Source organism: Prenolepis imparis, unplaced genomic scaffold, assembly GCF_030444845.1.
Source record: "Prenolepis imparis isolate NDT839.2.m4 unplaced genomic scaffold, iyPreImpa1.0 SCAF_9, whole genome shotgun sequence".
Classification (NCBI taxonomy): domain Eukaryota; kingdom Metazoa; phylum Arthropoda; class Insecta; order Hymenoptera; family Formicidae; genus Prenolepis; species Prenolepis imparis.
In genome coordinates this window covers 12,768,172-12,793,406 of record NW_028141167.1, presented here as the reverse complement: position 1 = coordinate 12,793,406, position 25,235 = coordinate 12,768,172, and the positions used below count along the sequence as shown (strand labels likewise).

Here is a 25,235-nt window from a genome sequence, read left to right as displayed (position 1 = left end):
AATGCAAATTTGTATCGCTTACAGGATATAGATAATACATCGATAATATATCGATGTTATTTATATCCCTAAGCGATAAATTTGATATATATCATATTTTTATTATATTATACATATATATCTATTATTTATACATATATATAATAGATATATATGTATATATCGTTTATATATATATCCTAAGTTTATTCTAACATAAATATTATTATTTTCGTTTCGTTTTGTAGGAAAATATAGCATGCGTATAGATATGAGAAGCTACTCGCTATCACAATTAATAATGCAAATTTGTATCGCTTACAGGATATAGATAATACATCGATAATATATCGATGTTATTTATATCCCCAAGCGATAAATTTGATATATATCATATTTTTATTATATTATACACACATATATATATATATATATATATCGTAGAACCCCCTCCTATTCCAGCCCGCGCCGATATCGGCGTCGAGGTCGGCGGGTCGGCGTCGGCGCCTGGCGTTCAGCGCTCCGCGAGGCGTCGGCCGTTTGACTGCGTTATCAGTAGTGGTCCGCCGTCGTCCGCGTGAGCAGGTGAGGGCCTTCGTCGTAACAGCCGCTCCCGACGACCCCTGGGTAAGCCTTGTTTTGACTGGATCCCTTCCCCTACCCTCTGCTCCCCCTCACCCACCCACCTTTCTTTTCGAGTCCCTCATCGACCGCGAGGACCGCGATTTTTCCGCCTCTCCTCCGCACATCTTCTCTCTCGCGGGCGACGTTTAAGGGACGATCTTGCGTAGGGCTGATAGAACGCAGAATGGAAATTTCGCCGAGATTCAAATAGAACGCCACTGAATAAGGGTGGGAAGGGAGGGAGAGGGAAGGAGAATGGATTCGCAAACAGTTGTGACGTCTTATGTTTAATAAATCTGTATTTCGGGAATGCGAACTCTCTCTCTCTTCCTCTCGATTTCACTTCCGTTCGCCAATAATCTCGCGAAATGAGTCGATTTTTTTTCTTTTTTTTTTAATTTGGCTGGAATATCCTCTTTCTCTCTTTTTTGTTTTAATCTCGCGAATTAATTCGGCGATATAATTATTGTAAATATATGCGCGCGCGAACTGATCTAAAAAATAATAAAGGACGAATTTACTCTTATGTTTTATATATATATATATATATATATATTTTTTTTTGCATTATACGATTTATCGAGCGCGAAATGTGTGACGAGTTAAAAAATTATAAAACTCGATGGCATTTGCTAAGTAAAAAAAATAAAAAAATTCTATAGCACGGTTCAAGTATCAGATGGGTGTATAAACTTTGTATAAACAAATCCGTGATGGGGGTTACGTTGGTGGAAGGTTAATTGGTTGGCTCCGATGTGGAACCTATGTTTAGTAACAATTCTTTACGAGATGATAAATTCTCTATTTTTATCTGCTTATCGTCGCCACTCGCGGGTGTATTTTTCCTTTGCTTTTTTTGTTTTCCTTTCTCTCTAATAAAACGCGATGTCAATTTACGCGCGGCTTTCTCCGGTTTATTTCAGTATACAATAAGCTCCCACTTTAGGAGGGTGGAATTTATTTTTTCAAAATTCCTGCAGCTCCTGTCTCGTCTCCTCTCTGGCGAGAAGACGCAGCATCCGAGTTTCTCGTTGCTGATTCGCACCGTTAATCTAACGACGCGATAATTGTACTCGACACTTTGCGATGTAAAACGTGTTTTTTTTTTTTGTTTGCCATGTCCATAACCGAGTGTGTGTGTATGTATGTGTGTAAGTACGTGTGTGTGCGCGGGAGAGCAAATATTTGCACACGTCGCGCGCGTTCCTCGCCTTCTCGATGCAACACGTATCCTGAGGAAGTCATACTTAAGGAGAAAACTGTATACTCGAATATCGCCGAAAGTCTTATGTAAATTCGCAACGTCGCGTGCAAGAATTTTTTTTTCTATTAAATATAGGCTGTACATTTTTACTGATATCACTTTAATTGGTGCACCACTTATTATTATTATATATATATATATATATATATATATATATATTATTAATTATTACTAATTATTATTATTAATGATTAATCTCGCTTATATATATATATTTTAACTTCAAAATGACGCTGAAAATGATTAAATATGACAATTTCGTCTTCCATCGGTCCCAAAAGTTACTCACATCACGATTTTATCTCACGCGGCTGAATATTCCCCTCGTAATTAAAATTCGTAATTAAAAATCGCCAGCTTAAAATGTCCATTTCTCGCGAAAAAGCCCAATCTGACAGGTCATATGACGTTTGAACCACGTGTTGAGAGCGGGTCAAAAGTTCACCCCCAGAGCTCCGACGACACATATACGTCGCGATACACGTTTGACGCGTGCATTTGACAGATGACGTCGAAAATGTAAATTTTATATTATCGACGTATACGTGTGTTCCGTGTGTATGTGTGCGCTGTCGAACGCTGTCACATTTCTGTATCGCTCTCTCTCTCTCTCTCTCTTCCGTTCCGTGGGATGTGTATTTCGTGCCATGCCGTTGTTGTCGGTCGAAAAGGATCGATACACGAACACCCTCTTAAAATACTCGCATCCTTTGTGCGTGAAGGTGCGACACGCAGGCCCGCGAATTCGTCGAAAGAAAGCTCGATCGATTCGACTTTGGGGGGGTGGAGGGAGGGGGAAGAGGAGACGAGATGAGGGCGAGAGGGAACATCGTCTCTTTTTTTTTTTTTTTTTTTTTTATATACAATATATATACAAAGGGAAATTTTCAGTCGGGATCCCCGATCACATCACTCTCTCTCTTTCTTTCTCCCTGCTTTCGTGTTGCAGAAGGTCTTCGCCCCTGAAAATGGGAAGATAAAGAAAGAGGATGCCGCGACCATCAGGGCCTCGATATTCCTCCTTAATAAAGCCCAGTCATACCCTTGGCCCTTGTTTCGACTAACTAATTGGGCAATGACCAATGAGCACGCTTGGGATAAGTACAAACTAACACTACGGAAGGTGATCAGATCGCTTTCGCAAGTCATCGATCTAATGTTATTTAATCGATCGATGGGATGATGGTTATCGCGAGGGCAATCGAGAGTGTCGCCTAATCGTACATTTAAAGGATTAATGTAACACTCATTGCATTCGCAAGCGAAGACAATCGTAGCTGATTAGCTCTAATTACCGAATTAATATATAAATATATAGAATATATATGAAAAAAAAAATATATACATACAAATATATAAACGAACTATATAGATCGAAAAGTCACAATCTCTATTATTTGTTGAGCATCGACTATTGTATGTTGTTTAATTAATTGATCGCCGGATCGATCACACAAGTATATCGATACACGAGTACCTTGCACATATACGATAACTAATCAGCTGTTAGAAAATCAGAGAGAACGCAGAAATCTAAAAGATTTATGCTCGAGATATATATAATATATATATAGACACTCTCCTCGCATTGGAAGATTCAATGTTGTGAAGAATTTAAGAATCTAACGGTGTGTGATAAGAATTCCAAGAATACGTACATAAATATCTAAGTACTCTTGAGCTAATATACTAATACCCCACGTCCAAATATCCGACGATAAAAGGATCGGAGAAGCTTAATTAAAATTCAAACGTCCGTACGAAGAGATACGAATTTATGTGGATATTTAAGAATATTAAGAATATAAAAATATATTGAAAGAAAAAGAAAACACACACATATGCACACAATAGAGCACAATACATACAAAAAACACATCTTTAAGAAATCAAAGTCTCGAAAAATCATAAAGACGATCAGAGATTTAGCGATCCATCGCATATAACAAGTTAATTAGTAGCACGAATATCGAAGATATAAAGGTATATCTCAAGCTCTACGGGAAATGGAATAAGTAATGGTCTAAATAAAAAAAAGAAAATATCGTCTAATTCGAATCGCGAAAACTCTCACGCAAATCATGAATCTCGAGGTGGAGTTGATCGCGGGGGTCATCAAAGGCGGTTCTCCCCCCGCGCATCTTCCGGCACCCAGGCTCATCAAGATATTCATCGCCAGTGAAAGAGATGGTGAGTCCAAGATTTTCGAAATTTCAATGAATTTCGCTCATGTATTTAAAAAAAAAACATACGAGTTCAATATAAAATCTATTAGATAGATGAATATTGTCATTCTTCGCATATTAAATAAGATTCAGTGTCTCGATAATATTGCAATTAACGATGGGATTAAGTATCTTACAAGTAGGTTTTTTAAATTTGTTTACATATTCGAATTCTCTGTGGTTATTTCGAAAAAAAATCTTTTCAAATACATTTGAATCTGGGTCAAGTACGTTCGAATTTTTTAATTATGAGAAATTTTTGTGGGAAGGTTCGAGTACTACTTGTAAAAAATTTGATTCTTTACGATAGGGGAAGTACTGTTACTCATAAGTACTATTTCAGGTATTCAATATAAATTTCAACAAATTTTGCTCACGTATTAAAAAAAAACATACGAGTTCAATATAAAATCTATTAGATAAATACTGTGTCATTCTTCACATATTAAATAAGATTCAGTGTCTTGATAAAATTAACGATGAGATTAAGTATCTTACAAGTAGGTTTTTTGAATTTTTATTTGCATGGTTATGATTAAAAAAGTGAAAAATAACATACTTTCAAGTACATTTAAATCTGGGTCAAGCACGTTCGAATCTTTCATGAGAAAGTGGATATGTAACAAGTATCATAAATAGATTTTTATTTGAAAGTTCGAGTACTACTTGTAAAAGATTCGATTCTTTACGATAGGAAGTACTATTACTCACAAGTACTATTTCGCGATACTCAATCTAAAATTCGATTATAATCGTTCTAGATTCGATCACTTCGCAAGTATATGATACATGAAATAATATTTCTTATACGAGATTTAGATTTATTATTAGCATTCTGGAAAATGCAACTTGATTATTAGACTCAGATTTTTAAGTACTCTGTATCGAACTCTCGATCCCATCCCTAATTGCGTAAAATCGCGACGCGAAATCGCAAAAAGCTACCCGGGTATAGGAGGAAGCCTCCCTCTAATAAACGTGAAACTAAATTCGTTCGGCTACAGACTTTACGGAAGAGCGCAAACAGCTGCTGGAGGTGGTCGGCCCGGAACTGCAATCAATTTACGATGATATGGGAATCGAGGTCAGTAAGCGAATTCATTTATTTTAACGATCGTGTGTCCGTTGACCGCTCGCGAAAGTGCCTTCGACTTGCCCAGGTGCTCCTGGTGGACATGCAATACGGAACTGGCGACAACCCGGATGCCAATCCACGTCTGGCGGAATGCTTCCTGGAGGAGATAAACGCGTCCCACCGACATTCCCGGGGATGCTTCCTCCTGGTGAGAAACATTCGGTCGTCGTTATCGATCGCAGGACTCACGGGTCGTCACATTTATTTTTCATTACCGCGTAGAATTAGAAATTGTATGCGCATATCCTTCCATTCCCAACATCAGCCCCTATCTCCTAGACAGCACCATCTCCAAAATCGGTGCATAAGACATCTTTAAGATATTTTTAATATGTCTTTTGGATATCATATCATAAGACTTCTCAAAGATGTCTCATCAAAGATTTCTTAAAGGTGTCTTATGCTCCAATTTTGGACATGGTGCTCTATCCCAACTCTATCTCTCATCTGTCATCCTATTCTCTCTCCTTGCATTTTCTTTTTTTTATACATTACGGTATACATGCTCGACATGATGCAGAGGAGTAACCCCGCTCGTCCATTTGTTATCCTTTCAGCTGTTGACGGGAACAAATTACACCGTGGGTTGGACACCGACGGAATTGAAAGAGACTACCTTCCGAACGCTTCTCGCGCACTCCGCCCTTCTTAAAGATCATTACGAGCACAACGGGCACTCTTATGTTTTGAATGCTAATAGGTAACGCTTGATGTTTAGATGTCGTCCTGTCCTCCCCTTTGTCCCACCTACTCTTCAGCCATTACAAGTTGCGTGTGAACAGCGTGCAAACCGCACAACCAGAATGGCAAAAGGATCAAGAGCCGAGCTTAAGGCAAGCGCTAAGGACCGCCGCGGAATCCGCGATCCTGGAACGTCCGGACAATCAAGAGCTGAGGTATATCTTGAAGAGCACCGTGGAACGGCAGCTGGAATACGGCCTAAGTGAGTAGATATAGTTTATTTGATCAGCAATCTTGAAAATATAAGAATAGACGCTCTCTCGTTCATAAGAGTGATTGGTATATTCCGATATGTATGTCACATTCACGTCATATCTTGGCAAGATCGATAAATAAATAACGGCAACACACCGGATCGGGATACCATCACTGCTCACTGCTGTCAATATTTGATAGACTCTCATACCGTGACACGCGACACCGGCATGACATACTTCAGGATTGCTTCGATCTGCTATAATGGCTAGAATTCTGTACGTTATTCGAGCTTTCTTCTCTAAAAATAGGAGATGTTGATCTTTTGGGTCAAGCATAAAGTGCGCTGCTTAAATTACTCTCCGTCAAACTCTCCGCGCGCGACGACTATTCTGCATTGTACGTCATAACAGAAGAGGCTTTTATACGCGAAAGCTGAAAATTGAGCCACTTTGTGCTTCGTTTAAACGTTGCGTTAATTCGTTTTTCAGTCAGGAAATTTAATTGCTGCTCGAAACGAGCTATTTTTAGCCATCTCGTTGGTTAAAAGGGAGATTTATCTTTTGAATGATTCAATCTATTGCGATTAATTGATAGTTAGCGATCAAAAAAAATTTTGGCCATATAAAAATCTTTTTTTTTTAAATGTTTGACGTGTACACGAATGCAATACGAACGATTGAAACGAATTTCAAAGATCTCTCATATTGCTATAGATTTATACGCATCATAAAAGACATATATATATACATGTATAGGAATACTAATAATTTATCGACGGTATAATCGTTGGAGCATTCCTATCAGGTCTAGACCAGCAGGGTCTGGGAATAATGGCTGTCATTCGTGAATGGACGGGTAACGACGCGCCGAAATGTTCATCAGTAGCTGAGAAGCTCAAAGATCGCGTTCGGACCATCCTGCCTCCTGACAACGTCCTGAATTTACACGTGGAATACCGTAACGACGGTATCGATGCCGACTACGACAACCACGACGAGTACCTTGGAAAGCTTCGGGAACTGATACTGGAGAGGCTGCAGCAGCTGGTGAACGCATCCGTGGAGGCTGATCCGGAGATCAAAAGTCGCAAGAAGATGGTCCAGGAAGTCTACGCCGAGAGTATGGCGCATTTCGCTCTTCTTCGGGAATTACCGTTGGCAGACGAGAGCGACGAAGCTGTGGAGAGAGTGAAGAAGCTTATCCTTGCAGGTATACAGTGTGATTTACGTTTGCAAGATTACATTTATTATTATTATTGTATATATGTATCTATATATTTGTACCTCCAGGCAAGGAGCATAAGCACGGGCCTATTCTGATCTACGGACCCAAGTCCTCCGGCAAGTCCTCCATCCTCGCGCGTGTCTACCAGGACTCGCCCGACTGGCTCTCGGCATCGACGCTTCGCATCGTCCGACTGTGCACCGCGACACCCAGATCAGCCTACAGCTTAGAACTCCTCCGCATCCTTTGCCAACACGTTGGTTTTCTAGCCGGCGACAACGATGGTAATCTACCGCGCGACGCCTCCTTCGATCCGCTCTATCTCAACAATTGGTTCGGCCTCATCATGCGCCGCATAGAGGAGCATCCGCTTCCGGACCAATTGATCATCCTTCTCGACGACCTTCATCGCTTCCATCCGCTCGAGTGCGACATTGTCGCCGCCCTGTCCTGGTTACCCCTCGCTCTTCCCGCGGGTGTCCATTTCATCGCCACTTCCGCACTTCCGCCCGAAGGAATGCGTCTCACGCCGCTTCAGAAGGATTGCCTACGCAGTTCTGATCTTCTTATCGATCTATCCGGGCGCGTGTGCGCGACTCCAAGCATCGACGCGGCTCTGGACCACTTGGAGGAGCTTGTCGGACGTAACGCGGCTAATCGGGTCGCCTCGATCCTCGCTTGCGCCGAGTACGGTCTGTCGGAGACGGAGATACTCGAATTGATCATGCCTACTGGAGGAGAGGGACCCCTGCTCCTGGAGCAGGGCCAATTTAATTTTGCGACTTGGTGCCTGGTCAGAAGAACATTCGCTCCGTGGCTTAAAGTAAGCGATCTGTAACGAGTAGAGTATATTATTGTCATATATTTTTGTGTTTTATATTTTTATAAAATATTGTTATTCTAGGTACGAGTGATGACCGGTCGATTGATGTTCTCCTGGCGCGGTCAATTTCGCGAAGTCGCTCTCCGAAGATATCTTTCGAATCAAGATATCTCTCGCGGTTACCACGCGGAGCTGGCCAGTCTCTTCTTCTCCGAAGAAGCCGACGATAACTCCGACAAATCGCCGAAGAATCCAGCTTCCTCGCCGGTCGCCAAGGAAACCCCGTTTCAAAGCGCGCCGCAAACCCAGGTCACGTATACGCTTCGACACGTTGAAGAAGCGTGGCTGCATCTTCTACGCGCTTCCGATGTGGACAAGCTGAAGAAGCTCGCCGTCTGCGCGTTCGATTTCCTTCTCGCGGCTGTCCAAATGATCTCCGTAAGCTATCTCCGATGCGTCCTCGAACACGCCAGGCGGTATCTCCTCGAACGCGACCTAGAACTCGTGTATTACGCCATAAGAAAGTCTAGCGATATTCTTACCAGAGATCCGCTTCAGCTCGCCGCTCAGCTCATCTGCTGGTTGAGACCGGTCGCCGAGGACGGCGGTGACCTCGTGAGTCTTTTTTTTATCATCTATCTTTTAATAATTAAGAATGCTATCGATCCAAAAAATGGGAAAGAGCTTATTCTACCGCTTCAAGGTCAGTAGAATGGTTATGGCGGCTATGGCTTGGTGCGACGGTTACACAGCTCCCTTGCTCGTGCCCTTGAACGGATGGTTGCAACCACCTCTGCCACTGCAGATCCGAGTGATTACGTGTCCTCAAGGGGTCAAGTTGATCGAGGCGGCACCATCCGGTCAACACGTCGTCGTTGTGCCGCCGCAAGGAGATGCTCAATTATGGCACGTTATGTCGAATCAACTCGTTCATACGTTCAAAGGTAAAGAAATGTCATGTAATATATAAATTGACGGATTATTTGCAATATTGTTTTCTATTTTATATTGCGAGTTTCAAGGGCGTATCCGTCAGGATCTTTCATAAAAGAATATTAATTAATATAATTCTCTTTTCTTCTCCAGGACATTCCAGCCCAATCTCATGTCTAGCCATCACCCATCAATCGCAATATCTGCTAACTGGCTCCGAGGACACTTCCATTATCGTCTGGGATATGAAGGATCTAATCATGAAACGCCGGATTTGCGAGCACATCGCACCAGTTCTCACTTTAACCACGGCTCTCAACAATTCAGTTATTGTGAGTGGTGGTGAAGATTCCAGAATTATCGCCACCAGCCTGCTCACTGGCGAGGTCCTGATGAAAGTTGATCATCATCGTGGCCCTGTCACCACTATTCGGGTTGATTCGGCGGGGGAAGTCTTGGTTTCAGGATCAGTCGACGGAACTGTGTGCCTTTGGTCTTTGGAAAGCTTCAGTCTCCTCAATAGCATTATTCTTCCTTCCCCAGTGGTCATGTTAGACGTATCCGCAGATTCAGTTTTTCTTCTAGCCGCTTGCGAAGATCAGAAGCTCTATCTGAGATCTTTGGCAACAGGCACGGAAATTCACACGCTCAGAGGACATCAAGGACCAGTTAAAAGTCTCTGCTTGGCGAAGGATTGTAGAAGAGCTATCGCCGGCGGTACCGAGGGCAGAGTATCCGTGTTCGATATGCATAGTGGAAAGTTGATCAGAACCTTACCCGCTAATCCATCGGCAAGCGTCACCTCGGTTAAGGTGATTAAACGCGAAATATCGCGCGATACATTACTTTTTTTCTTATTTATGCCAATTTCGATGTGTTCCTATTTTGTTTAATCTCTTTAACATTTCTATTTTTTACAGGTAACTGAGAAAGATGATTTTCTGATAACTGGCGGAGGAGGGCGCGTAACTTATTGGAGTTTCCGCGGTGAGGAGCCGCCGCCGAAACCGCAGAAACCCGGAAAACAAGATTCCCTACAACCTCATACTGCGCCGATATCCTGCTTGGATATCTCCAGGGATGGCGTAACGGCGGTGACCGGCGGTGTCGATTCTCTGGTTAATTTATGGCAGCTAAACACTCATGAATTGTTGTCCACGCTGGAGGGGCATATTGCCAGCGTCACTTGCATCGCATTTTCCGCGTCAGGACTCTTTGTTGCATCTGGTACGTATTTTTATAAAACGATGATATCTTTTTTATGACTTAAATTTTGCTGTTAATTAATCGTATTCATCAAATCAAATATGTATAAATTCTTCAGGATCCGAGGACAAGACAGTGCGCGTGTGGGGTTTGACACTAGGACTTGTCGTAGCTACGTTCAGACATCAGGCGCCAGTGACTGCTGTCACCGCTATGCTAGATGGAAGGAGAGTGGTCAGTTCGGATCGAGGTGGCGCTATCAGGGTCTGGGCAGCAGATAGCGGTACACTGATCCAGTCTGTTTGCGGACCTGGACGATGTTTTGCTGTCGCGTCCGATATGAGGTAAGACAAAGATAGATTTGTATGAATAAGTCGTATGAGTTTCTCTACGCTGAAATATTATAATATTTATCTTGCTTTTCTATCTAGATTTGTTCAATTCAATCAATTTGTTCTTTTAGATACGCGGTATGCGGAACCGGGGATAATCAGGTGCGCATAATCAGTCTGGGTGCCGGTCCTGAAGAGAAACATCAGGTGTCGCATTCGCAAGATATCACATGTTTGGTGGCCACGCCCGATTCTCAGTACCTGATCACCGGTTCCCGCGACATGAGCCTAAAGGTGTGGCAATTGAACGGCGGTAAACTTTCTCAAGTATTGGTCGGCCATACCGACCACGTGACCTGCGTGGCAGTCGCGGTAGTCGACAAGTCGATCGTGGTATCCGGCTCCAGGGACGCCAACCTGATCGTCTGGGACATCAACACCGGGGCCGACTTGCATACTCTCAAGGGCCACCTGGGTTACGTGATCTGCGTGCGCCTCTCCGGCGACGGCACTCTAGCTGCTTCCGGCAGCGAAGACAAGAGCCTCATCGTCTGGGATACGAAGAAGGGCACTCCGCTCAGTTCCATCATGCTACACGTCCCGGTCTTAGGGGTCGAGATGTCCACCGATTGTTCCAGGATGGCGGTGCATTTATTGGAACACAAGTGCATGCCTATTCTATGTCTGCACAACACTCCCGCGCAATATGTCAAGCTGCCGCTGTATGTGGCACCGCGAGACTTGAGACCCCCGGGACCAAAGAGACCTGCTAGGAGATTGCTGAAGAAGGAGGTGTCCTTAGATACTTATACCTGGCAACGAAAATATGGGCATCTCACGTCAGGTTATCAATCATTTTTATATATTTTATATATATACATACATATATATATATATATATATATATATATATATATATAATTTTAATATTGCTCGAGACACTCATTAATTATAAATTCAATAATTAAACGTAATTAAACTTCTAATATAAAATAAAGTAAAATATTTAAATGTACGAATCTGATTTGTCTGACATTTTTTGCATTGTTTTTTTAGATATAGTCTCGAACATTGAGAGACGTCGCTTTAGCGTGAGCGCATCCATGGAAGAGATTAGCAAGGCAGGCTTAGCCGGTTCCCAAGCCGGTTCCCAATCCGGTCTAGGTCCCGAACAGGCCGCTTTAGCGCAATCTCAACATTTCGATCAATTGGAAGCACTTTGGAACAAACAATCGCCGCCGCCAAGACCACGTGGCCTAGCTCGGACATTAACGAAGCAAAGTTCGCTCCAGGCTACCCGAATATCCGATTCCGAAGAGGAAGGTGAGCAACGAATATAACATTTTTCAGTTTACTCGAACGAAAAACTGTGACCTTACTTTTTAAACAAAGATATACAAAGATCAAGTTAAGAATGATAGAATATTGTGTTGCAGATATATCCGATTAAATGGCAGAACTACTTTCTCTATCGACAACTTTCGCGATTGATTGTCGAATATATTTAAGCTACAAAAAAATGTCCTTCCGTGTCATTCGATGCAATAAATAAAGATATCCCCAGAGATAATAGACTAGCAACAAAATACAAGACTTGTTTTTATATATATTATCGCACTTTGCAATTCCAGTAATATAATTTACCAATATATACCTGATACTTTTGATCAATATTTTGTTCTATTATATTTATTACTTCAAATAAAATTTTCAATGTCAAAAAGTATCAGTTATATTATAAGTACTACTTATACATACAAAAAAATGTCAATTATTCATTTTGATTCGCTTCCCGCCTGCATGTGTGTGCAGTTTGGTAATATTTCGCGACAATTTTCCATGCTTTCGGCGCCATGAAGCCTTCAGGAGGATCCTCACCATTTTTTGCCAAAACTATACGTAAAACGTAAAAAAGGAAACGATAAATATTTTTGTAAAACCTTGCGGAATTATTATGTATATGTATAAAAAGAATATGTGAATGAAAATAATATAAAAATATTATTTGAGCTATTATAAGATAATTCAAACGAGAAAAAGAGATATATATATATTATTTATAGATACCGCGCATTTTGGTGCCGGAAATAAAAATAAAGTCTTCCTGCCGTTCAGCTTCGAAGAAGGACATCTTCTTCACTTTGGTGTCGTAAGCGGCTACCCTGAAAGGAATAATTTCAAGATTCTGCAAGCCCGGCGCCAATGAAAGGACACGCGCGCCATGAGTGGCGTCGTAAAGATTGCCATCCAGGGTGGCGGATTTATCAGGATGCGGAATGCCAGCGGGATCCCTGCCGACGATGTAGAAATTAGCTCCTGCGATCATGCGAGCTTTGGCATGCCATTGCACCTGAAATTAAATACATTAACAAATCTTGTATATTTTAGGGATACTGGACATAACAGAGGTATTGCTTATTAATAAAAGCGAAATATGTACTGACCTCTGTAGGACCGGCGTAACACATAGGACTCGGGAAAATAGCGAGAATAGTGTCCTTGTGCAAGATGCCTTCCTCGAGGACAGCCTGATGCTGTTGTATTCTGATCGGCAAAGGAACATCGTCGTCCTTGGTCCACCCACCTAAAGGATGCAGGAGAAGAACAGGTTTCTTGAAGCCACGCTCTTCGACGAGGTGTCTTCTAGTGTCCTGATCAGATGTAACAAGATTATATCTATGCAAAAGCGAAATATTTCCGTTCGCACAGAAGTGTCTACAGGCATCCACCAACCTGCATCAGCAACGCATGTCCGTTGTGTATCGGATTTCGCAGTTGGAAGGCAAAAACCGCGTCGGCGCCAATCTCCTGGCATTTGATCCTGATCTCATTAGGTGTCAGCCTGTAATGATCCAGACCATCGTTCCACCGGATTTTCTCGATCACTTCTAGGTCACCGCCGACCAACCAGTCGCCGGATTCTCGAATTACTCTGACATACGGATGCCTGGGATCATTTGTGCCGAATTGCCGACAGCAACGTTCCTCCTTGCGGTGGTGATAAAATTCCGGATCGCGTAAGATCGCGACATCCTTACCTAGGTATCTGAGAACGAGCGCACTCGCGTCGAAGCAGCGTTCCTTGTCGGCGGTGCTTACGGCAAAAACAATGGGGATCGACTGATTGATTTGAACCCCGTTTTCGTACAGACAGTTGAAATGCTGCGTCTATACGAGAAGAAGAAAAAAGCCAGTTATTTAATTCGTGTATTTATTTTTTAAACGACATAGAGAGAGCTATTATATATAGAATAGGATAAGCTTGAACCTACTTGAAGATACTCGTTCTCTCTCATAAATCCTTTCAAAGGCGCCGCCCATCCTTCAGCGAGAACTTGTACCCATTGCATATCTATCTCTTGGATCTCCAGGGCTGAAAGAGCTCGCATTTCCTTCCGGACGTCCTCTAATCTGTCCTCTTTCACGAATAGTTCCCGGACAGATTGCTCAAATGGATCGCCCGACTTTGGTATAATGTGTTTGCGCTGAAGAAACTCGATGATGAGATCGGTGGATTGTCGAACGGTGGCGTTTTCCGTGTTGACGATGAGATCAGGCGTGACGGGTACATCGTAATTCTGATCGATCCCGGTGAAACTCTTGATGATACCCTGGCGAGCCTTTTTGTAGAGTCCCTTGACGTCGCGGGACTCGCACACCTGGAGGGACGCCTGGACGAATATCTCGAAGAAGGGTAGATCGGCGTTCCTGTGAATCTCGCGTGCCATTTTCCGATCAGCCGCGAACGGCGACACGAAGCTGCAGAGGGTGATGATGCCGGCGTCCGCGAAGAGCCTCGCGACCTCGGCTACGCGACGCACGTTTTCCTCGCGATCCTCTTTGCTGAAGCCGAGATTGCGATTCAGACCGGTGCGCATGTTGTCCCCGTCCAAGCTGTACGCGGGAATTCCCTTTTGTTTGAGAGAAATAATCATTGGATTAATATATAGCAAAAAATATAGAACCTGAGGTCAAATGAATTTTTAAGAGCAAGGGTGATGGATCTAGCAAGCCTGGTGCTAAACTCTAGGCTGCTGGATATAATAAGCATCTATATAGTTAATTACAAAAAAGAAGATGATGATACAATAGGTCATCATGCGCGATCTAAATGTCATCGTCAAGAATTATATATAGTAGTACCATTTGCTATATTTATACTATATATTATATTAATATATGCGAAAATGGAAAGAAAACCCTTATTCTATCAATCATTAATAATTTTTACATAATTTTTTGCATTTTTTACCTTTTTTCATCAATATATTGATATCGATTTTCAAAATAAAAGGCTCTAGTATAAGTTTTTTTTAGCGATTTTCGGAAATTCTACAATAAGCGAGCGTGAGAAGAGAATTATGATATTTTTATATGTATATTTTTATATCTACTTTGGAATTTTTTAATAATTTATCAGCTGTTTTATGGTGAAGCGATCGCGTACGTGAAATTACGTACTTGAGAAACAAGATATTCTTCAAGCTGGAAAGAAACAGAAGTCTTTCCGGCACCGGAAAGTCCCGTCATCCAAATGGTACATCCACGAAATCCTCGAACAGAGCCGATTGCTTGTCCTCGTTTAGCTCTAGACACATGATGCACCTGTGACGACACATTAGTTGCCGTTGCCTGCGCCTGCAATCGAATATGTTATATATATTTTTATGTATTTTTTATTTGCATTCATTTTTATTTTCCTTTACTCGACGATTAATATCGTCGAGACATATTATATATCATATTTTTTTCATTATAATAATTTATTTATTTTATTTATCAAATTTATTACAATATTTTATTTATAAATTATAATTTGTAAAATAAATAAATAAATTATAATTATAATTTATAAATAAATAATTTTATTTCATTCTCTCTTTCACCTCTTTCGGGGAATCCGAAATTTCCAGAATTGATCGCGCAAAAATTCCCATTTTTTAAGACGCTTCGTTTATTCTTTTATTTATTTTTCTTTGTTTTTAATAGTTAATGAATTGTAATTACTCTTTTTCTGTATGGCAATTAATTAGCTTAATTGAGAGATAACACACGATACACTTCGAAACGCGCGACGGACTGTAGAAAACTGATCTCTTGTACGAAACGCAGGCTGCTAGAAGCGAGAAAGTATAAAGAAAGTCACTTTCATTATACAAGTGACAGAAATCTCAAGACATACATATACGGAGTTTGTGATGTAAAGTGCGCGAACGCGTCGAAATAGCTATATACTTAAAAATGTGCAAATACAAACTTAAAATCTCTCTCGATTAAATACGCCTTCTTCTATTGGTTTCTAAAAGGCTTCTAAAATGGTATTTTTTTAACTGCAATCCCTTGACAAGAATACTCTAATATATGTCCTCGATACAAGAGAGAAATCTTTATTATATTTTTTTCATTAATAAAAGAGATATATATATCATCGCAATAATATATATTTAATTACAAATATTAATTGTAAAAGTTAATAATTCATTAATAATTTTATCATAGTTTTAGGAATATATCTTGTGACTCTAATTAAGATTAAAAAAATAATTATATTGTCCTTAAAGATCGCTACGAAATCTTAATTAATTGGATTTATACACTTCGATTCTTTCAATTAAATAATAAATGATTATATATGTATATATATATATATATATGTACGTGATAAATACTTACGTTTCGAAATCTATCATCGCGATATATATATATGTATATGTTACATATTAATTGTAGAAATAAATAACTCATTAATCATTTTATATCATATAAAATAATTTTCCGATATCGATTATCGCGATCTTGATCGTAGGAATAAAAAATTCGGCGGAAAATCGCGCACTAAAAAGTGGTCAAGCGATGGAGAATTTAAGCTGGATTAATGGGTTTTTTAAAACCTCTTCGCACGATATGCTCTCCTAACGCAAACCTCTTTGCATCGTATTCTGCTATTAACTCGGTCGACCGATGACACGGAGAACATATTTTGCGAAGAAGTATGTATTAGGAGATTATATATTGCAAAGAGGTTTTACCTCAGGACGTAATTCCAATGATCACCAACGTGTGGCGCTGGTATACAAAAAATGGCCGGCTTCCACTTGCAGAGGATTCCACTTGACGAAAAAGCACGTGGAAATATTTTTCATCCTTGTCGTGTTGTTCACCGGACAGAATAAAGTTCGTGAATGTAGTAAAACGCACTCTTGGTCATTCCAAGATCTTTTCCTAATTTTGATTTTCGTTAAAGTGACCGCTTGCGATACAAGATACCGGCAATTTTGTAGGTTACCTTATTACTTGGAAGAACGTTTTAATGTGCAAGTAAGTCATACAGAATAATAGTACGATTTACTTAATTGAATTTGCAAAACGCTCGAGACATTAATCACGTTTAATTAATTAAAATATATATTTATGTTGTCTTATACCATCATAAAGTTTATCATGTTATCGTAACCTACATGTTTACACATGCACCATCAATCTTGTCACAAAACATTAATTAATAATTCCATGATTCTATTGCAGGATGATGAAGTTTTGTCCGCTATGTATAAGGAACGGCCTAAAAAGAAAAATCAAGGCGTTTCAGGTCAACTTTGATGAAGCGGTGTGGTCTTGCGAGGCTGAAACTGTAAACATCAATTTTCCTCTATTCTCATGTATTCTCTTTACACTTGTACTCACAATTTACTTTGTATTTCAGTGTCCTTGGCCAATTGGCTTTGAAGAATTGACATACTTCGCAAGAGACGCTCTTAGCTGCAATTGGGATGAAGAGCCACCTGCTCCGATTGGTATCCCTGAGGAAAGCATATCTATGTCAATGGAATTGTTACTTTATACGCCACCTGTAACTCCTGGAGAGCTATCCAAAGAATCAACTGACAGTGTAAGCGCTGAATGTCCAGGCAATCCTTCGTCAGAAAATAAACTTGAAACATTAGTTAAAAGTAAAGTTATTAATTCAAGTAAAAAATGTACAGACTCTCTGCCGACATTAGAGCTAAGTGAACTAGAAAGTAATAATTTTATTGAAGAAAGAAGGAATAGTACAACAGAAGATAATGCAAATGCAAGTGCTTGCAGAGCATTGCCTAAAATCACTAAGATCCAGAAAACTAATCTTGATATTACATTTTTATCAAAAACAAACGAGTGCTGTGATAAAGAAAAAATGTACAAACACAATCATTTGCCAATAGATGAGTCTATGAAGGACAATGCTGAAAATACATTGTTTGACAATATATTATGTAAAGAGATTGATTTAGATACACAGTGTAAAAGAGGAAGCGAGCAGAAAAATAGCAAAGTGCAATTGGATGATAAAATGAATGGAGCAGAAGAAACAAATTTGAATGACTCAGATGCTAGTTTAAATATAAACGAAATATTAGAAGATGCCATAAATACAGAAAATTATAGTACTGAAAACACAAATAATGATTGGTTATATTCACTCATTGAAGACTTATAAATATATGTAACTTAGTTAACTTTATTATTTATTAATAAATAAATAATTATGTAAGAAAAAAGGACAGACATATACTATAGACTATAAATGTTATTATATTATATTAGATTAGTTAACATAAGAGTTACTTTGCAATTTTATCATTTGCAATATTAAAACATCTCGATGCAATACAAAAATCATAATAAAGCATATCTATTTTGTTATCTATTTATCTATTTTGAAAAACTTTATTTTTGTTCTATACTCGCATCTTGTATTAATATTAACGACATAGTACAAAATCTATCATTAAATGATGGAAAAATTGTTAAATGTATATTCAGTATTTATAATAAAATGCTTGAGATTTACAAAGACATAGAAGATAAACAATTAAATCTTTTACAAATTAATATTTTATTATACATATTAATACATAGGTATGTGTGCAAGATATGAATTTCATTCAGTCTCATCAGTCTCAACAAACGCATAACATTTTTCTTATTTTTATATATATTTATCGGTCAGAGATTGGATTAATTTTTCTAAAGATATGTAAAATGTTAAAATATACATATATACACTTCTTTTCTTTTATTTTTAAACTAACAATTACTTATCTTATTGTCGTTATCTTATTATAACAAATAATATCACATGACAGATGAGACTTCTCGTTAAGACAATCTTACAGATCTTTTGTAATGCGAGAAAAAATTTTTTTGTGAAGTTATGTTTATGAAATAATGTTTGATTTTAAATGCGAAATTATTTGATATATTCGTTGAAATAATTAAAAATTGTCACAGTTTTATATATTTTTAAAAAATGCTTAATCTACTAAAGCAGATAAAATTCATTCTAATTGTGTGTAATGTCAACAGATCTTCTATAAACGCATTATAATGAAATTATGCAAATATGTCTCTTTCATGTACTTCTGCATTGCCATATTTACACGAAACTCACTTCATCAAGTGAAAGAGACATATTTGTGTAATTTCATTCTAATATTTCAAAATCTTTCAAATCTAATCAAAACTTTAGGATTTTTTTTTTAAAAACTTCCTGAAATATTTGATCAGTGTTCTGAACTTATTTACCATTTCAATATCATCAGTAAAGCATTTTATATCTATTTTGTTATCTATTTACCTATTTTGAAAAACTGCATTTTGTTTCTATACTCGCATCTTGTATTATACTATTAACGATATAGTACAAAATCTAGGGGGGGAGTGCGCGCGCCCACGTGACCATGACCACGTGGGCGCGCACCCCCCCCTCTCGCCACAACCACGTGACCATGAGTCACGTGGGCGCGCGGCGCGCGCACTCCCCCCCCCTAGCCACCCCCCACCCCTCACTCCCCACTCCCACGAGAATCGGAGAATGGAATGTGGCGCGATGGTGGGGTGACGCGGTAAGGTCACACTGTCACCTGTCACTCGATCACGGTCGCGGCGCCACGTCACAGCTCACAGCTAGCGCGCTGATGGCGTATTATTATTTAACAATGTTGATCATTTTGATAAATTTGATTGTGCGTTTCGATCAAATTTTATTACAGTCGTTTTAGTTCGTGTGTGCGATGTCCAATAAAAAACTTTCGTTTTTAGATCCTAAAATATTGCTAGTTAAAGTTACTAAAAAGCAAGCTCTTCTATTGGATGTTAAAAAATTTACTAAAAGTGAATTTACTAAAGTGAGCTGCTAATGAAAAGATAATTCGAATGAAAATTAACGCGAATTTGGAATATATTTATAACAATTCGCGGTTATTGCGATTATTATTTGCGATGTAAAAATCGTTTTCCAACTTTATTTGCATAACGCGTAAAGAATTTTCTTGTTCTTCATCACCAGCTTTAAGGTGGCAACCCTGATCTTATTCAATCTTGTTTGATAAACGGCGCACAACACCTGTCTTATTTCTGTACATTTATTATTATCGCAGATTGGTTTATATATGATCTGGAATATTGTAGGTATATTATTAAACAAGAATTTGGATAATTTGTTTTGAAAAGAAAAGCAAGGAAGAAGAAGATGGATTTTCTGGAATATCCGGACATCTTTGCCGAGGTTAAGGGCGCTATGGTAAGAGCTCTTTATTGTTTTGAAGCAAAATTATTCGCGTATACAATTGATTTATTATTATTAGATTCTTAATTTGTTTTCGATTAAAAAGCGAAAAGACTTTTTATTCTATTTTTATTCTACTAATAATATTACACTAATATTTAACGTGATTGATTACAATTTTGGTCTTTTAAGTTTGTTGAGAATATACGAGTTATTTTTTTAGTAATTATTACACTGTATAATTAAAAATAAAAAACTTTAAAATATACAAATAATTAAAATTATTTTATTGATTTAATGATTATGTAATCGATGAATTATTTTCTATCATTTCCAGACACCAGGCAGATTAAAGTTGACCGATCAACATCTGATCTTTAAGAATCAGAAGACTGGTAAAGTAGAACAGATTTCTGCTTCTGATATGGAGATGGTAAACTATCAAAAATTTATTGGAACCTGGGGTCTGCGTATCTTTTTAAAAAATGGCACTCTGCATCGTTTCAAAGGCTTCAAAGAGGCTGATCAAGAAAAGCTTGCCAAGTTCTTTTCCGTCAATTACAAGAAAGATATGTTGGAAAAAGAACTGAGTTTGAAAGGTTGGAATTGGGGTACCGCAAAGTTTACGGGATCTATTCTGAGCTTTGATGTGGGCCATCACACTGCTTTCGAAATCCCTCTGTATGATGTGTCACAATGTAATACAGGCAAAAACGAAGTGACCTTAGAATTCCACCAGAATGACGATGCTCCGGTCAGTTTAATGGAGATGAGATTTCACATTCCTATTAGTGATAGCGCCGATCAAGATCCTGTAGAAGCATTCCATCAACAGGTGAGAGAGGATATATATTTCAATTTCATGAACGAATACACTCGCATACTTGAAATTAAAAAAAAATAATTTCTTCTATCGTTCATAGGTGATGGATAAAGCATCCGTAATCAGTGTGAGCGGCGATGCAATTGCTATATTTAGGGAGATTCACTGTCTAACCCCGCGCGGTCGTTATGACATCAAAATCTTCCAGTCCTTCTTTCAACTGCACGGCAAAACTTTTGACTATAAAATTCCCATGTCAACTGTCCTGAGACTTTTTCTACTACCGCACAAGGATAGTCGGCAAACGTTCTTCGTCGTGAGCCTGGATCCTCCTATAAAGCAGGGTCAAACGCGATATCATTATCTAGTTCTTCTATTCAGCCAGGAAGAAGAGACCTCTATCGAGCTTCCGTTTACCGAAAAGGAGCTAAAGGAGAAGTACGAAGGCAAACTCACTAAGGAATTAACGGGACCGACATACGAAGTACTTGGCAAGGTTGGTAAAGCGAGAGAGAGAGAGAGAGATTAAAATCATGACTTTTTTTCTAACATTTATATCTTTATTTTAATATACTAATTAATATTTAATATACTAACGTTATTTGTTTTGGTTGTAGGTGATGAAGGTAATCATTAATCGAAAGATAACCGGACCTGGACATTTCTTGGGTCATACGAAGACACCAGCGATTGGCTGCTCCTTCAAAGCCGCAGCAGGATATCTGTATCCGCTCGAGCGTGGTTTCATCTACGTGCACAAACCGCCGATACATATTCGTTTTGAGGAGATAGCTTCGGTGAATTTTGCGCGCGGCGGCGGTTCGACCAGATCTTTCGACTTCGAGATCGAGCTTACGAGCGGCGTGGTTCACACTTTTAGCAGCATCGAGAAGGAGGAGTACGGTAAATTGTTCGATTTCATCACGTCGAAGAAGCTACGCGTCAAGAATCGCGGCAAGACCGACAAACCCAAATACGACCAAGACTTTGGCGACAGCGATCAGGAGGATGAACCAGACGCTTACTTGGCGCGAGTCAAAGCGGAGGCCCAGGAACGCGACGGCGAGGCAAATCAAGATTCCGAGGAAGGCTCGAGCGACGAGGATTTCAATCCGAATCAAGACGTGAGCGACGTTGCCGAGGAATATGACAGCAATCCCAATAGTTCCGATAGCGACGACGACTCGGACGCGTCCGAGGCTAGTCATAAGAAGGAGAAGAAAGAGAAGAAGGAGAAGAAATCCAAGTCGGCGAAGACAGTATCGGAAAAGCCGCGCAAACAGAGGAAGCGGAAGAAGGAGAGGGATGCGAATAAACCGAAGAAACCTTCGACAGCGTTCATGCTGTGGCTCAATAGCATCCGCGAAAGCATTAAGGCGGACAATCCGGGAATAAAACTGACAGAAATCGCGAAAAAAGGAGGCGAAATGTGGCGAGAGCTCAAGGATAAGTCAGAATGGGAAGCGAAGGCGGCCAAGGCTAAAAAGGAGTACGCGGCAGCGATGAAGGAATACGAAGCGAGTGGAGGCGGTAAATCTAAGGAGACGAAAGAGACGAAAGAGACGAAAGAGACGAAAGAGACGAAAGAGAAAACGGAGAAGAAAAAGAAGGAGACAAAGAAGGAGACGAAGAAGGATTCGCCTAGCAAAATGACCGGCTCGTCTTTCAAAAGCAAAGAATATATCAGCGATGATGATAGCAGTAGCGACGAGAGCAAGAAGCCCGAAAAGAAGCATTCCGATAATGAAAGTGGAGACGAAAAGGAGAAGAAGAAGAAAACTGCGAAGCGATCTGCGGAAGATACTGGAAAAAAGGAAGTGAAGAAGGAGAAACGTGAACGGTCAGACAATGAAGAAAGCGACGCGGAAGAGCCTATCGAGAGCACACCGCCCTCGTCCGATGCGGAATCCCAAAATAGTGATTAAAAAATATTATCCAGTACTAAACATATTATTATTGATATAAATACTGTTTATCACTTGTTCACTTATCGATTTACACTGTTAGAGAATCTTTAAGTGAGAGTAAATGACTTTTTTTTTTACACTTACAAGAAAATGAACATTTAACTGGATTAATATTACATACACAATATATGGTATCGTGGTATCCATTTAATTTTGACAAAATATTAATTAGATTTGAATATTGAAACAATTGATCAATTATCAATTTTTCAAACAAGTTTTTTTTTCACTAATGCAAAAATTTATAAGAAAGGAAATATTCTTTCCTCTCCTGTACAAGAACTTTGTAAAGTCATTATTTTCATGTGTGTGTCATTCAGTAATTATTAAATATACAAAACTAATTTATTTTTACTATTAAAATCATTTCTTTACACGATTTTTTCTCTGCAACCTAAGAACTAAGAATTTAATAAAATGTTTGCACAAGTTAAACAAATAATTAAATTTATTACATAACACGTATGCATTATTACAATATATAATTTCTCGTGATATATATATATTTTTTAAATGTTTAATGCTACAAATAAAATCTATAAAACATTCGGTTCAAAACTCTCACGATTATTCGGCAGTAATACATATAATATTGTGTATGTGGATGGCTATATAATATTAATTATATATTAAGACAGATGTATGATCTAGTTAAATGTTAATCATTGTTTCATAATGAAAAGTAACAGTGACATCCAAAGTATTTGCACTTTCAGTATTGTTGACAACTTTTAAAGATACTACATAGGACTCGTGTCATAACATGTGCAAATTTTCTTGTCAACTATGTGGTTTCTTTTCCTTTTCGGTATCTAAATAATTTGTCTCAATCTCTTTGAACTCAATGTGCTGCTCTTTCATGGCCTTCTAAAACATATAGGAAGCACGAAATTGTTGACATTAGCTGTCTTTATAAATTGTATTGACAATTTTAAGATTTTTTTTTAAACAATCAGCAGTTCACACAAGAATCTGATCTGCGAGAAGGGAGATTCTAAAGACTTACCGCCACGCAATCTTTATAGACTTTAAGCAAGGGGGCACATACTGAATCATTGGTATCCCCTTTTAAAAACTTTTCAGAGAACCAAGTGTTGAAACAGGCGTCGTATTTCTGTTTCAACTCACTGCAATGCTCCATGTTGCGCTCTTGCTTTCTCTCCCTCTCTCAGTTTCATGCGTTACACGCTTGCAGACTTCCTAAAGATATACAAGCAAGATACAATCTTGTTCTAATTACCTTGACACACTGCTGATACATTTTGAATAAATGCGAGCATGTGCTGTCACTCGTGTCACCTTTCAAGAATTTCTCAGAAAACCACGCGTGGAAACAAGAGTCATACTGCTGTTTCAGTTCATTGCAGGTCTCGCCTATGCTATTCATGAATAAGTATATTGTCCTGAAAGCAATTTCAAAAGGTTTATAGGATTTACAAATTTAATTGTGAAATTAATTTTAAAGCTTGGATTTAAAAAGCAAGTAATTACACGTCTAATCTTGAATGGATTAGAAAAGTTGGAAGAGCGTTTTCTAATCTTGATTAAAATTTGCAAAATTCAAAGATGTTAATACTCACTTGCAGAAGATGTACTTGAATTCGATGAACAAAAAATTATGCTGAATAACCGCACTCTTGGGCCACACGATGATTTCAAGGGGTGACAATTTTTTTTTTTATCAGCCAATCCGGTAAATAAATGACACTTCTCATTAAAATATAAATTTATACTCCTCTTTCAATAAAAATAATCTTTTATAATCCAATAGAAAAATTTTTAATTAAAAATGAATCTTCATGAGCTGTAAATTGATTGGCTATTTGGATACCTCTCGCGCGATGACGATGCAGTTTCGGGATTACTAGAGTCCCTAGAAGATCTTCTAGGGACTTTAAGGGGATCCTAAACGTGGTCCTGCCTTATCGACGGAAAGTGAGGTTAGATTCGACCATAAATCTATTTATTCGCTATACAGATTGTTTTTTAACCTGAAATTACAACGCCTCCCCGTTTATTAATATTAATATTTTAATTGTGCAAAAGGATTTATCAATCTGTATAGTCCATCAAAATATAGGTAGTTGAACTCATAAATAGATTTATGTTTGAATCTAACCTCACTTTTTCAGTCGGTAAGGCAGACCCGTTAAGCATCACCTTAAGGATTACCAACTGAAAATGCTTTCTAGTCTCTCGTGGCAGAAGGCAGTG

At 38.9% G+C, this 25,235-nt stretch overlaps 5 protein-coding genes across 9 annotated transcripts; 3 read left to right on the top strand and 2 right to left on the bottom strand.

The window, feature by feature from the left end:
- Window positions 1-484: 484 nt before the first annotated feature.
- Window positions 485-12,275, top strand: LOC145940670 (protein qui-1). Of its 2 annotated transcripts, XM_083046076.1 has the most exons (16): window positions 485-606; window positions 2,817-4,057; window positions 5,097-5,176; window positions 5,253-5,375; window positions 5,785-5,927; window positions 6,010-6,170; window positions 6,971-7,375; window positions 7,456-8,213; window positions 8,295-8,828; window positions 8,917-9,157; window positions 9,300-9,958; window positions 10,067-10,373; window positions 10,471-10,696; window positions 10,816-11,528; window positions 11,741-12,007; window positions 12,121-12,275. In XM_083046076.1, the coding sequence occupies exons 2-16, from the start codon at window positions 3,949-3,951 to the stop codon at window positions 12,132-12,134; spliced, it is 4,740 nt and encodes a 1,579-aa protein (XP_082902202.1). In that variant the 5' UTR covers window positions 485-606; window positions 2,817-3,948; the 3' UTR covers window positions 12,135-12,275. The 2 variants fall into 2 exon arrangements, with proteins under 2 accessions (XP_082902202.1, XP_082902205.1); XM_083046079.1 differs by lacking the exons at window positions 485-606; window positions 2,817-4,057; window positions 5,785-5,927 and having other exon boundaries at window positions 5,946-6,170.
- Window positions 12,276-12,289: 14 nt separating this feature from the next.
- LOC145940672 (bifunctional 3'-phosphoadenosine 5'-phosphosulfate synthase) lies at window positions 12,290-16,848 on the bottom strand. Of its 3 annotated transcripts, none has more exons than XM_083046085.1 (7): window positions 16,714-16,848; window positions 15,146-15,322; window positions 13,957-14,595; window positions 13,418-13,852; window positions 13,129-13,335; window positions 12,752-13,034; window positions 12,290-12,577 (listed from the first exon to the last, which is right to left on the bottom strand). In XM_083046085.1, the coding sequence occupies exons 2-7, from the start codon at window positions 15,212-15,214 to the stop codon at window positions 12,456-12,458; spliced, it is 1,755 nt and encodes a 584-aa protein (XP_082902211.1). In that variant the 5' UTR covers window positions 15,215-15,322; window positions 16,714-16,848; the 3' UTR covers window positions 12,290-12,455. The 3 variants fall into 3 exon arrangements, with proteins under 3 accessions (XP_082902211.1, XP_082902209.1, XP_082902210.1); XM_083046083.1 differs by lacking the exon at window positions 16,714-16,848 and adding an exon at window positions 15,571-15,745; XM_083046084.1 differs by lacking the exon at window positions 16,714-16,848 and adding an exon at window positions 15,571-15,745 and having other exon boundaries at window positions 12,767-13,034.
- On the top strand, window positions 16,738-18,405 carry LOC145940676 (uncharacterized). Its single transcript, XM_083046092.1, has 4 exons — window positions 16,738-16,858; window positions 16,929-17,002; window positions 17,210-17,315; window positions 17,388-18,405. The coding sequence occupies exons 2-4, from the start codon at window positions 16,995-16,997 to the stop codon at window positions 18,159-18,161; spliced, it is 888 nt and encodes a 295-aa protein (XP_082902218.1). The 5' UTR covers window positions 16,738-16,858; window positions 16,929-16,994; the 3' UTR covers window positions 18,162-18,405.
- Window positions 18,406-19,575: 1,170 nt separating this feature from the next.
- Window positions 19,576-23,345, top strand: Ssrp (structure specific recognition protein). Its single transcript, XM_083047028.1, has 4 exons — window positions 19,576-20,246; window positions 20,569-21,066; window positions 21,155-21,550; window positions 21,672-23,345. Exons 1-4 carry the CDS (start codon window positions 20,196-20,198, stop codon window positions 22,977-22,979), a joined length of 2,253 nt encoding a protein of 750 aa, XP_082903154.1. The 5' UTR covers window positions 19,576-20,195; the 3' UTR covers window positions 22,980-23,345.
- A 106-nt stretch (window positions 23,346-23,451) lies between these two features.
- Window positions 23,452-24,878, bottom strand: LOC145941142 (TP53-regulated inhibitor of apoptosis 1). 2 transcript variants are annotated; one of them, XM_083047044.1, is made up of 4 exons: window positions 24,602-24,875; window positions 24,321-24,424; window positions 24,028-24,221; window positions 23,452-23,888 (listed from the first exon to the last, which is right to left on the bottom strand). In XM_083047044.1, the coding sequence occupies exons 3-4, from the start codon at window positions 24,160-24,162 to the stop codon at window positions 23,802-23,804; spliced, it is 222 nt and encodes a 73-aa protein (XP_082903170.1). In that variant the 5' UTR covers window positions 24,163-24,221; window positions 24,321-24,424; window positions 24,602-24,875; the 3' UTR covers window positions 23,452-23,801. The 2 variants fall into 2 exon arrangements, with proteins under 2 accessions (XP_082903170.1, XP_082903169.1); XM_083047043.1 differs by lacking the exon at window positions 24,028-24,221 and having other exon boundaries at window positions 24,262-24,424; window positions 24,602-24,878.
- Window positions 24,879-25,235: the final 357 nt, after the last annotated feature.